A 12,345-nucleotide genomic window follows, 5' to 3' on the forward strand; every position below is an offset into this window, starting at 1 on the left:
TTAATGATACTGTGTAGATAGTATGTAGAGCATCTATAGATGGACTATCCAAATAAAGTATTACTAAATATTTTTGTTTGAGGAAAATGCATCTTCTATATTTGTGTAGGCTATATCTATAGAGCAAAAGTTTTTCTGTCTGGTCTTTACTTACTACCACACACCACAAACACCACTTCCCCACCAGTGGCCCCCGTCCCTAGGGGTCGCTTTATGTTGATTTTTGTAATTGTGCAAAGGGGAGTGAGTTTTCTTATGGTCCGTACTGGACATCGAGTTGAGTTGAATGTTGACTAGACTACTCTCACCACCTCAACCTACAGAACCTCAAGCTGAGATTGTTGTCATCAGAGAGAAGAACTGCAGCTCATATTGGACAACTATATGACATTAGGAAAATAAATAAACTTCTCAGTGACGCTTTGAGCATTGCCAGGGATGGACAAACAAAAAGGTAAGCTGAAGGAACATCAGTGGGATAGCAAGGCAAGACTACTTTCAAGCAAAATAATGTTTCAGCAATACCTAGACATGGTCATTTGCTGCTCCGATTTTTTTGTAAGATCACTAGGCTCCTAGCAAAGCGTCTCACGTCATAATTTATTTTATGTGGCTTAAACTTTCTAGTAAATTCTCTACAAGTTTTATCCATTTTTACTAACATCTAGCCTACCTTACATGATGTTTAGGATTTAAATAAATGTATAATATTTTGTGTTAATTAATCAATTAGGCTAACTAATTGGGATATAATGTACTAGCCTATTATGTATTATTGACATATCACTTATATTAGATAAATGTAGAAATATTTTCCAGGTTGTGCATTTTCAGTTGTGCGCGAACGGTACAACTGCAAAGCTACAAAATGTTGCAAATAGTAATGTGATAGAGCTCCTTTCTTCTTGTTCAACATCAGTGCGCAGCACTAGGCCTGTTTTACTAGGCCATCAGTTAATAATCTATCAGTCCATCAATCTATCTATTTTGTCTTCTATCGATTTAGTGCCACTTTACTCACTGGCTAATGCAGGAAGTTTTATTGACACCATGGAAGTCCAAAAAAAAGACCTCCTGCAAGTTCCACTGAATCGATGTGTTTTCCGTGAGGCTTTATGACTTTGTGGCTTTTATCATGCAATGTAGCCTATTTAATAGCGGAAGAAAATCAATAGGAAATAATACCCTCCTCTCTTTTCCCACCACTATGAAATCTACAGAGATTTTAAGGTTAAAGTCTGTCCCATTTCACTTCTCAGCGAGTTCCTGAGAAGTATTAAAGCAATTTGTTTTAACAGTCCTTTTCTTTAGCTTCCAATGCCCCAAAACGTGATTGGAAATAAAATGACACCATGGATAATATTACATACCGACCAGGCACATGGCCTGCCTCTCTTTCACCACTCACCCAATGCTATTAGAGCAGATTTTTCTTCCACACTTTCCTTCTTCCATCTCATTGCTGCCATTATCTAGTCACCACTGGATAAAAAGGAAAACAAGCCTCTCCACGACAGACAGACAGACAGACAGACAGACAGACAGACAGACAGACAGACAGACAGACAGACAGACAGACAGACAGACAGACAGACAGACAGACAGACAGACAGACAGACAGACAGACAGACAGACAGACAGACAGACAGACAGACAGACAGACAGACAGACAGACAGACAGACAGACAGACAGACAGACAGACAGACAGACAGAACAGACAGACAGACAGACAGACAGACAGACAGACAGACAGACAGACAGACAGACAGACAGACAGACAGACAGACAGACAGACAGACAGACAGACAGACAGACAGACAGACAGACAGACAGACAGACAGACAGACAGACAGACAGACAGACAGACAGACAGACAGACAGACAGACAGACAGACAGACAGACAGACAGACAGACAGACAGACAGACAGACAGACAGACAGACAGACAGACAGACAGACAGACAGACAGACAGACAGACAGACAGACAGACACCTTCCTTCAAGAGCACACACACAACCCCAACACAGAGGAGAGTCATTTACATACTAGGCACAACAGATCAGGAACTCTTCTGTCACCAGTGAAGTCTTTTGATAGCTTTACATCAACAACATGTTCAGTATCCTACCATAGCTTTAGCCACTTCCTTCACATTTTGGAGTTGGTGTCTCAAGCATTTTTGAAATGTGGAAAATGCTACTGGTTTAAGCAAATTTAGTTTTGCTAATAAATAGTTGAAAAGTTCCCTCTTGAAAAACTTTACTTCTGTATAATGAGTCCACTGATTTAGCACATCTGATTTAACATATCTGTCAATGGTCTCTCTGTTTGGTTAGAAATGAATGGTCACCTACTTTGAACATTCTTTGAATATTCTTTGTTTGCCATCACAGCTTAACATTGCCATCAGGTTAACAGACAGTATTTGTTTAGTGACTAGGTTTTAGCGCTTTCTTGTCAAATCTGTCGAGTCTGAAGGTTGCTATGTGCAGTCCAAACAAGTGAGGTAACAATAGAAGTCCTTTATCTCAAAGGGTTAGTAGTAATACCACATTGAAGGGTCAATTTGTCTCCTTTTAATTAAAGACTATTACTATATTATGCAGGTATATTCTTTCAATAACAATGTTTTTCTTATGTGAAAAAAAACAATGTTTTTTGACTAAAGGGTTGCTGGCAAAGTTGGGAGACATGAAGTGAAGCATCATTGTAAATCATTTATTCCTAAAAGAAGACAAGCACATAGAAGAGGTGAAGAGAGTGAGCGAGTGAGTAAACAGGGGGGAAAGGCTGATTGCCCTGCATGTCTTTGGTCTCTATGTAATTCCCACTGTGTTTTTCTGTGTACCTGCCTGGAGTGATGAATTAATAAAAATCAACTGAGCTCGTGAGTGAGAGGGCTTCATTCAAGACAAGTCCTCAATGCCGCCCAGGCACTAAAGAGTTATTTTCATGGCGCCATTTAGAGACCATTGAGGACATCACATGTTTTATGTGGTCAATGTTGCAGTGGCATTACAGAGTAGAAAGGCCCCCAAGTCCCTCCCATAATTTTCTCTTTTTGGTAACAAGTAGAGATAATGGGATACTGCAGCACAAAAGGCCTCTGATTGCAAGTGCCCACATACTGCAGGCTGCAGAACTGGGCCCTCACTGTGGGGCTAGAACAGTAGCACTGATCTATTCCCTTTGATGCTCTTCTACATATAAAAAAAAGTCATCACACATACATGATTGTTGCATATTCACATAGCTCTTATATTGACATCTTCTTGAGTCTATTTGTGTTTGGCCACATATGGTATGCCTATACTATGAGGGTCAGTTTCCCCAGTCACAGAATAAGCCTAGTCCTTGACTAAAAAGCATTTTCAATGTAGTCTACTGTCTGTACTGAAAGGTATTTTGTTGAATGTCATAAGAGGTTAATTGGTTAAGCTTTGCTTCTCTATTTGGAATCATGAATCTGCACTAACCTCATTAAGGGAGTCGTTCCTTCTCTAGTAAAGGATGTTTAGCAAATTAGGAGGGAACATGAAATTCAGGGAATGCCAAAACAACTCTTCAAATCAAACCACTTTCTGTGTAGACACATTCACAAGCTCTGACCTTGACGTAACAGAAGCGAGGATATGAGAAAAAAAATTCTCTGTTCATATGGATTTTGGTTTTCCAGGATCCATATTCATAAAACAGAGAGCTGATCTATGACCACTTTTTCCTTAAGATTACATGGACAGGAAAGACCTGATCCTAGATCAGCACTGCTACTCTGAGGCTTTATGAATACGGCCCTGGCTTTCAGAAGGTTTAGAAGGTTCTAGTCCTTGTTGACGTCCGGGGGTGTAGAAGACTTGGAACCAAAAAGAAGCATACGGCCGAAATGGGCAGGGACTAACCAACAAAAAGGCTAGTTTTCATTTACCAGCAAACTCCTTTTTTTCTAGTTACAACTTACGTCAGCTATGTTGCACTACGGATCCCTTGGGAAATGCAACTACCAATCCAGCCAATGATGGAATTTATAAATAAATTATCTGGGCTCCCGAAAGGACTGATCTGAAAAAAATATATAAATGCAGCATGTAGTGTTGTAATACATTTAGCTAGCTTGCTTGAAGGTGCAGTCTGGGATCTTAAAGGGATGCTTCGGGGTTTATGCTTTTATGATTTAGGCCTTTTAGGGTTTTATTTTACACATTTCTATGTTTCATGAGCTGAAATTAAAGATTCCAGAAATTTTACATAAGCACAAAAACCGTATTTATCTCTAATTTTGTCCACAAATTTGTTTGCATCCCAGTTAGTGAGCATTTCTCATGTTCCAAGATAATCCATCCACTTGAAAGGTGTGACATATCAAGAAGCCGATTAAACAGCATGATCATTACACAGGTGCACTTTGTGCTGGAGACAATAAAAGACCAGTCTAAAATGTGCAGTTTTGTCACACAACGCAATACCACATGTGTATTACCAGTCATGTGAAATCCAATTTTTTTTTTTTCAATTGACTGATTTCCTTATATGTGATACGTTTCAGGAAACTAGGCCTACGTCGCAGGTAACCATTTCACAGTAGAGCCTTTTGAACATAAACTTTTTTTTAATAAATTTTTGGGGGGGCAGAAATGCCTTCTCGAACATGTGAATTTCATGTGCCTTCATAACAAACGTGTATGCCATCTGTAAATACGAATAAAATCGTTAAATTACGATCAACAGAAAAAACCAGCAACCTTCCCTCTAGCCATGATTGGCTGAGAAAATGAGTGGGCTGGAGATGAGTTTGGATTGGTCTGCCATATAGCACACTTCTGTCTATTTGAGCTGGTCACTATGTCTAGTAATCATGTCTAATGCAGCTTTTTTTGAAAGGATATCGAAAGGTGTCGTGGAGTAAAACGGCATAAGTGTTTCTCTCCACTTTCTGGAGGACCGAGTTTTGAAATCAGTGGAATTCAAGTATGATAGCTTTTTTGTATTTTTTATTTAACTAGGCAAGTCAGTTGAGAAGAAATTCTTATTGACAATGACGGCCTACCCCAGCCAACACTGGGCCAATTGTGTGTCACCCTATTGGACTCCCAATCACGGCCGGATGTGGTGCAGCCTGGATTAGAACCAGAGACTGCAATGAGATGCAGTGCCTTAGACCGCTGCCCCACTCGGGAGCCCTAGTTATGGACGTGGATGGACGTGTCTCCGAATTACATCTTCAAACTAAGGGAAACCAAGGCATCCGTCCATGATGTATACGGGTATTACACATTTCTAATTTTGACAGAAAGTGGTTTAATTTCAAGTTAAAGTGTACTGCTGGCTCACTAGCTAACGTTATGTGTATGATCTTATTATTCGTATCTCAGAGCCATTTACTTGGCTAGTTATAACCTATTGTTGCCATCAGCATAGTTACATTCACCAACACTCTTGATAACATGAAAACAGCCTAACCAGCTCTGCTTTGGCAAGTAAAATGGTGGGGTGTTTTCTCAATTCTAACTGTAAGTAGCTAACGGTAGCTACAGAAGTTTTGTACTTCACACTGTTCTATACAATTGACCTTATTTTAGCGGCCAGGTCAAGTGTAATATGAATACAATTATAAAGCACTATTTCTCCCCTTTCCAGCAAAATCAATGATGAGACCTTCATGCTGCTTGTCTCTGCATGATTGAAGAAGGCAATGAAGAAGGCTCCGTTGGGTCTTTTTAAAAATTGAGTGTGGGGAAGCGAAACCTACTGTGTGATAGTGAAAGGGAGAGATATGCTGTGTGGGGAAATGGCTTTTTTCACCCGACCTGTCCAACTTATTGCCTCTAAAATGTAAATAAAACACTACAGAGTTTATATAATGTGTCATTACATACCTATTTGACGGTGTGTGTCGAATTTGAATTAGGTTTTTAGGGTGGCGCTAAAGTTATCTTCAGAAGTAAACAGCGGCTGTCACGGCTTTTGAGAGGCATGATGGCTTGCAGTGATGACGCAAAAAATGAATGCATTCAATTGTACAATTGACTAGGTATCCCCCTTACCCTGTCCCTATCCCTTTCTTGTTTTTAATTTGTGAGAGAAGTTCTAAACCTGGTGGAGAGAATCTAAATTACACATAATGAGTTGCATGCTGTATGTTACGTCATGACACGTCACAATTTAACGTACAGCGTCAGAGATAACATAACAGCCTAACCAGCTCTGCGTGGGCAAGTAATGTTTAGTGAGCTGTTCTCTCATTTCTGTCCGGAAGTAGCTGGCAAGTTAGCTTGGGTGCTTAACTGATGTTAGTACGGAAAGCTTGGATCAACCCATAAAGAGATGGGTGGGGATATAGCTTAAGAGGGTGTGAAAGATGCTGAATGGGTGTAGACAAAGAAGGGCTCTCCAGTAGTAGTACCAAAACATTCAAAGGTCATTTTATCAAAAGTAAGTTTCCAAGTTAATCAGCTTTCAAAGCATAATTACTTTCCCATTGTTCCTCAACTGTAGTGTGTGATATAACATTTTATAGCTTTGAGTCTCTACTTTTATCCAATGTAAAAAACATAATTTAAAATGTTGCTACATAAGACCGATTTGAGCCAGGCAGTCACATATGAACTGCAACTCAGCAGAATCTTTGAAATTGTTGCATGTTTTGTTTATATTTTTATTCAGTATATATAAACAACTTTTGGGCTAGCTCATATTCTGAGCTAGCCATTAAAAAATATGGTCCATAGATCTACTTGAATCTAAAAAAAATATGCTTGTTGTTGCAAAATGTTTACGAATGAGTAATGAATGTTGTGTCAACAGTGCTGAACCGGCTGATTACAGCCTTGCATTCATTCCTGGTGGTGCTGGACAGTGAGAACCTCAGCTATATCGCTCAAGCCCAGAAGATGTCCATCTCAGAACTGCTGTCAAAGCTGAAAGACACCCCTGGTAGGTCACTGTTGTTACTTACTTACTTCGGCACATTTCCCAATGAAGAGGATTGGCCATCAAAAATGCCTGTAATGATGTATGTAGAGATTCGGGAAGCAAGTTCAGGGAGTGAATAGATTTTAAAAATAAATTAACAAAACAGGAACATAAACAGCGCACCGACATGAAACAGCAACAATGACGACTGGGGAAGAATCCAAAGGGAGTGACATATAAAGGGTAGGTAAATCAGGGAAGTGATGGAGTCCAGGTGAGTGTCATTATGCGCGTAACGCTGGTGACAGGTGTGCGCCCTAACGAGCAGTCTGATGACCTAGAGGCTGAGAGCACACGTGACAATGCCTCTCCAGCAAACTTGGCAAAAGATGTGGAATTGCGGGAAATTTGCTTTAAAACAAACATTTTCTCTCAGGCTCATGGCAAAATGTAGAATAGCAGGATATTTGCATTAATACTGCAAAATGTTATATCATCCGCATAGCAAAATGTGAAGAATAGCATGAGAAGAGCTACAGGGGGGAAATAGGATTGCCCCCCCCCCATTCTCATTTGGTCAGAGAGCTGTTTATCTGGTTTAGATTGTGTTGGTTTTCCTGTTGGCTGTAATAATTGTTTGGGCTGCTCCATCGAGTTTAACAAGATGAAAATGGTGCTGCCACTGGAGCTGACATGGGACCCCTGGCAACCTGAAACAAACACACCAAAACAGTACTCCGTCGTTGTCTGTGTTTCTGTTGTTGGAACATAAACATTCAACAACACAAGTGTCAGTCTTTGTCCATGGTAGGTTCACACTCTATATATATATATGTATATAGTATGTGGACACTTGCTCATTGAACATCTCATTCCAAAATCATGGGTTTAATATGGAGTTGGTCCCCCCTTTGCTGCTATAACAGCCTCCACTCTTCTGGGAAGGCTTTCCACTAGAGGTTGAAACATTGCTGTGAGGACTTGCTTCCATTCAGCCACAAGAGCGTTAGTGAATTCTGGCCCTTTTTTTAAAGCTTTTTTTTGTACATTTAAACACAATCTACTTGTAGTGAAGCCGTTCAACATTTAAATTACATTCAGTCATATAACAGACACTCATGCAGAGCGACACACAGAAGCAACCAGGGTGAACGCCCTGCTAAAGGGCACTTCGACAGATTTCCCACAAGGTCAAAAATGGAGACCCGAACCTTATCAGTCACTGGCCCAAGCTCCCAACTGCCAGGCCACTAGCCATCCAAGACCCCCTCACACGTTTCCCTCAGAGCTGCCGCTCAATCATCCAAATGAGTTCATTTTTTTACTTTTATCTTTGACTGTCATTTTATCCCCCGCCCAGCAACTCCACTCCCTCTTGTCTCCATTTCCACATCCCCACCCTCAGTTTATCTCAGCCCATCCCATCTACTGTATCTCTGCTGGGCACATTCTTCAGATTTCTTTGCCCCATATATCTTTCAACTATGCTGTGATGTTTAACAAACATTTTGAATCTATCTAATCGAATAGAATCCACAGATTGCGAGTTTAATATAAATAATTTTACTAAGAGTATTAGTAATTGACTTACCGTGTCTCTCTAGATCGCTGAACAATGCTATTTCTAGGGTCAATTTTAGATTAATGTTATGCTTTTTCAGCCATTCCTGAACCTGAGACCAGAAACATACTACCTGAGGGCAATACCAAAACAATTGGTCTATTGATTCTGTATGCTCACAACAAAATGTGCAGAGCTGTGTCATGACTCTCCTGACAGTGGATCAAAAGACCCATCAGCTAGGCAAATGTTTGAAGAGATTGCCAGACCTCCTCTCTCCAACAGAAGAGGAGCAGGGGGCTGTGCCTGTCTTGACACCTTAACACTGGGTCATAAATCTCTTTCTTGCCCTGCAGTATTGGGAAAGGAATCCCTTTGTCTACTTAAGACCTTTGCAGCCAAAAACTCTAACGGCCAAAGAATGAAGGTTGGAACAATATTCATGAGATAGGAATATTAAGAATGGTCCATGGGGATCTAAAGAATGTTTATTATTTTGTGATGTCATTAACCTGTTGCGACTCTAGGGGCAGTATTTTCATTTTTGGATAAAAAACGTTCCCGTTTTAAACGGGATATTTTGTCACGACAAGATGCTCGATTATGCATATAATTGACAGCTTTGGTTAGAAAACACTCGGACGTTTCCAAAACTGCAAAGATATTGTCTGTGAGTGCAACAGAACTGATGTTACAGGCGAAACCTAGATAAAAATCCAATCAGGAAGTGCCGCATTTTTTGAAAGCGCTTCATGCCAATGACTCCTTATATGGCTGTGAATGGGCTACGAATGAGCTTACGCTTTCTACGTATTCCCCAAGGTGTCTACAGCATTCTGACGTCTTTTTACGCATTTATGTTGAAGAATAGCCGTAAGGGACCACATTGAGCAAGTGGTCACATGATGGCTCCCGCAGAAAATCTTGCGTAAAGTACTGAGGTAGCCATTATTCCAATCGCTTCTAATGAGAAACCAATTGTCCCAACGGATATATTATCGAATAGATATGTGAAAAACACCTTGAGGATTGATTCTAAACAACGTTTGCCATGTTTCTGTCGATATTATGGAGCTAATTTGGAAAAAAGTTTGGCGTTGTAGTGACCGCATTTTCCGGTCGATTTCTCAGCCAAACGTGAAGAACAAACGGGAGCTATTTCGCCTCCAAAAATAATATTTTTGCAAAAAAGGAACATTTGCTATCTAACTGGGAGTCTCCTGAGTGAAAACATCCGAAGTTCTTCAAAGGTAAATGATTTAATTTGATTGCTTTTCTTATTTTCGTGAAAATGTTGCCTGCTGCTAGCAGAGCCTAGCATAGCATTATGCCATGATAAACTTACAAATGCTTGTCTAGCGTTGGCTGTAAAGCATATTTTGAAAATCTGAGATGACAGTGTGATTAACAAAAGTCTAAACTGTGTCTCAATATATTTCATTTGTGATTTTCATGAATAGGAAGATTTTCTAAGAAGATTTATGTCCGCTGCATTATGCTAATTAGTTTGAGGCTATGATTACGCTCCCGGATCCGGGTTTGAGAGTCACAAGAAGATGGTATATCCAAGTAAAACCGTAACTCTGAAAGTGTACGCAGCCTATGCATCAAGTTTACATCTAAATGTTGTATAAAATATATCATTAAATATGAAAATACTTTGAAGATGGCAATGTGATTTTAGCCTTCTAAATGAGATAATTGCTTTTCATATAAGTGTGCCCAGTCAGTAACCATGCCCAAGTGAGCACAGACATTGTGTTGGCATGATGGAACACCCCTTTTGGCCAGAGTGCTTAAAAGGAATCGGTAACAAAATTTACATTACACCAGCTTGACGGAAAAATTCTACAGACCAGCCGACGTATAGCATGAGCTAAACGTTACAAATGGTTAAAACTACCAGACCTGAAAGCGTGGCTACAAAGCCGAAAATGGTGAGACCTGTACACCTGTACATTACGTTACTGCTGGCGTGTAAAGTGGTTGGGAGCAGAACCCTGAATAATCAATCATTGAGACCACTACGAGTCCAAAAGACTTGAGACTGTGGTCCACACGTTGAAATTGTTAGAAACTCTGAAGATCTCAACCTCTACACGAGAAGATAACCTTACCTAAGGAGACCAGAAACATTCACAGTCTGCAGCTGTGCATGTAAAAGTGGTCCTAGAATTTGACCAAAGACATGAGGGGAAAGAAAGATCCCTCTTAGACAACCATTGGTGATGTATCTGTATGTTGGTAGATAAGATGAGAGCACCCCTCCAGCTAGGATGGAGTCCGTCACTCCTCAGCAGGTCAGGCTTGGTCCTGTTTGTGGGTGAGTCCCAGAAAGAGGGCCAATTATCTACAAATTCTATCTTTTGGGAGGGGCAGAAAACAGTTTTCAACCAGCGATTGAGTTGTGAGACTCTGCTGTAGAGCTCATCACTCCCCCTAACTGGGAGGGGGCCAGAGACAATTACTCGATGCCGACACTTCTTTCTAGCTGATATGCACGCAGAAGCTATGTTGCGCTTGGTGATCTCTGACTGTTTCATCCTAACATCGTTGGTGCCGACGTGGATAACAATATCTCTATACTCTCTACACTCGCCAGTTTTAGCTTTAGCCAGCACCATCTTCAGATTAGCCTTAACATCGGTAGCCCTGCCCCGGGTAAACAGTGTATGATCGCTGGATGATTCGCTTTAAGTCTAATACTGCGGGTAATGGAGTCGCCAATGACTAGAGTTTTCAATTTGTCAGAGCTAATGGTGGGAAGCTTCGGCGTCTCAGACCCCGTAACGGGAGGAGTAGAGACCAGAGAAGAATCGGCCTCTGACTCCGACCCGCTGCTTAATGGGGAAAACCGGTTAAAAGTTTCTGTCGGCTGAATGAGCGACACCGGTTGAGCGTTCCTACAGCATTTCCTTCCAGAAACCGTGAGAAAGTTGTCCGGCTGCAGGGACTGTGCCAGGGGATTTATACTACTATCTGTACTTACTGGTGGCACAGACGTTGTTTCATCCTTTCCTACACTGAAATTACCCTTGCCTAACGATTGCGTCTGAAGCTGGGCTTGCAGCACAGCTATCCTCGCCGTAAGGCGAGTACAGCGGCTGCAATTAGAAGGCATCATGTTAATGTTACTACTTAGCTTCGGCTGTTGGAGGTCCTGACGAATCGTGTCCAGATAAAGCGTCCGGAGTGAAAAAGTTGAGGAAAAAATAAATAAATATATGAACGGTAATTAAAAAGTGAAAACCGTAAAGTTGTCAGGTAGCAAAACAGGTTGGCAACAAAACGCACAGCAACTCGAAAACAAGCCTGCAAGTTGTGACCGGAAATGACGAAGGCACACCTGTTAATTGAAATGCATTCCAGGTAAGTACCTCATGAAGCTGGTTGAGAGATTGCCAAGAGTGTGCAAAGCTGTCACCAAGGCAAAGGGTGGCTATTTGAAGAATCTCAAATTTAAAATATATTTTGATTTGTTTTACACTTTTTTGGTTCCTACATGATTCCATATGTGTTATTTCATAGTTTTGATTTATTCACTACTATGTTACAATGTAGAAAATAGTAGAAATGAACAAAACCCCTTGAATGAGTAGGTGTTCGAAAACTTTAGACTGGTAGTGTATGTATAGTCTTCTTAATAATAATAAATACATACGCATGTCGGCATCACTATAACACAACTCAGTCTTCATCGTTTGTGTATACTTAATATTTGCCTTGGAACAGTCTAAGCCCCGTCTAAACCGGGGCTGGGGGAGGGTACTACTAAGCTATATGGAATTGTTTTAAGAAGGTCATACCAAGGATCATTTAGCTACTTAATTTTGAATTGTCGAAGTTTCTCAAAAATATATTTAAACAAATGAC

The 12,345-nt window shown here is 40.6% G+C and overlaps 1 protein-coding gene across 2 annotated transcripts in view; it reads left to right on the top strand.

Moving 5' to 3' along the window:
* The first annotated feature begins 259 nt into the window (after positions 1 to 259).
* The window catches only part of LOC112263447 (actin filament-associated protein 1-like 2), a 40,015-nt gene continuing 27,929 nt past the window's right edge, over positions 260 to 12,345 (top strand). Inside the window, exons 1-3 of one of the 2 annotated variants that reach the window (XM_024439689.2) lie at positions 260 to 454; positions 2,671 to 2,770; positions 6,804 to 6,932. In XM_024439689.2, the coding sequence (XP_024295457.1) occupies position 2,770; positions 6,804 to 6,932 (130 nt within the window). In that variant the 5' untranslated portion in view covers positions 260 to 454; positions 2,671 to 2,769. The remainder of the gene's footprint in view (positions 455 to 2,670; positions 2,771 to 6,803; positions 6,933 to 12,345) is intronic. The other variant, XM_024439688.2, reaches the window with a different exon arrangement.

This window comes from Oncorhynchus tshawytscha, linkage group LG28 (assembly GCF_018296145.1).
Source record: "Oncorhynchus tshawytscha isolate Ot180627B linkage group LG28, Otsh_v2.0, whole genome shotgun sequence".
Classification (NCBI taxonomy): Eukaryota; Metazoa; Chordata; class Actinopteri; order Salmoniformes; family Salmonidae; genus Oncorhynchus; species Oncorhynchus tshawytscha.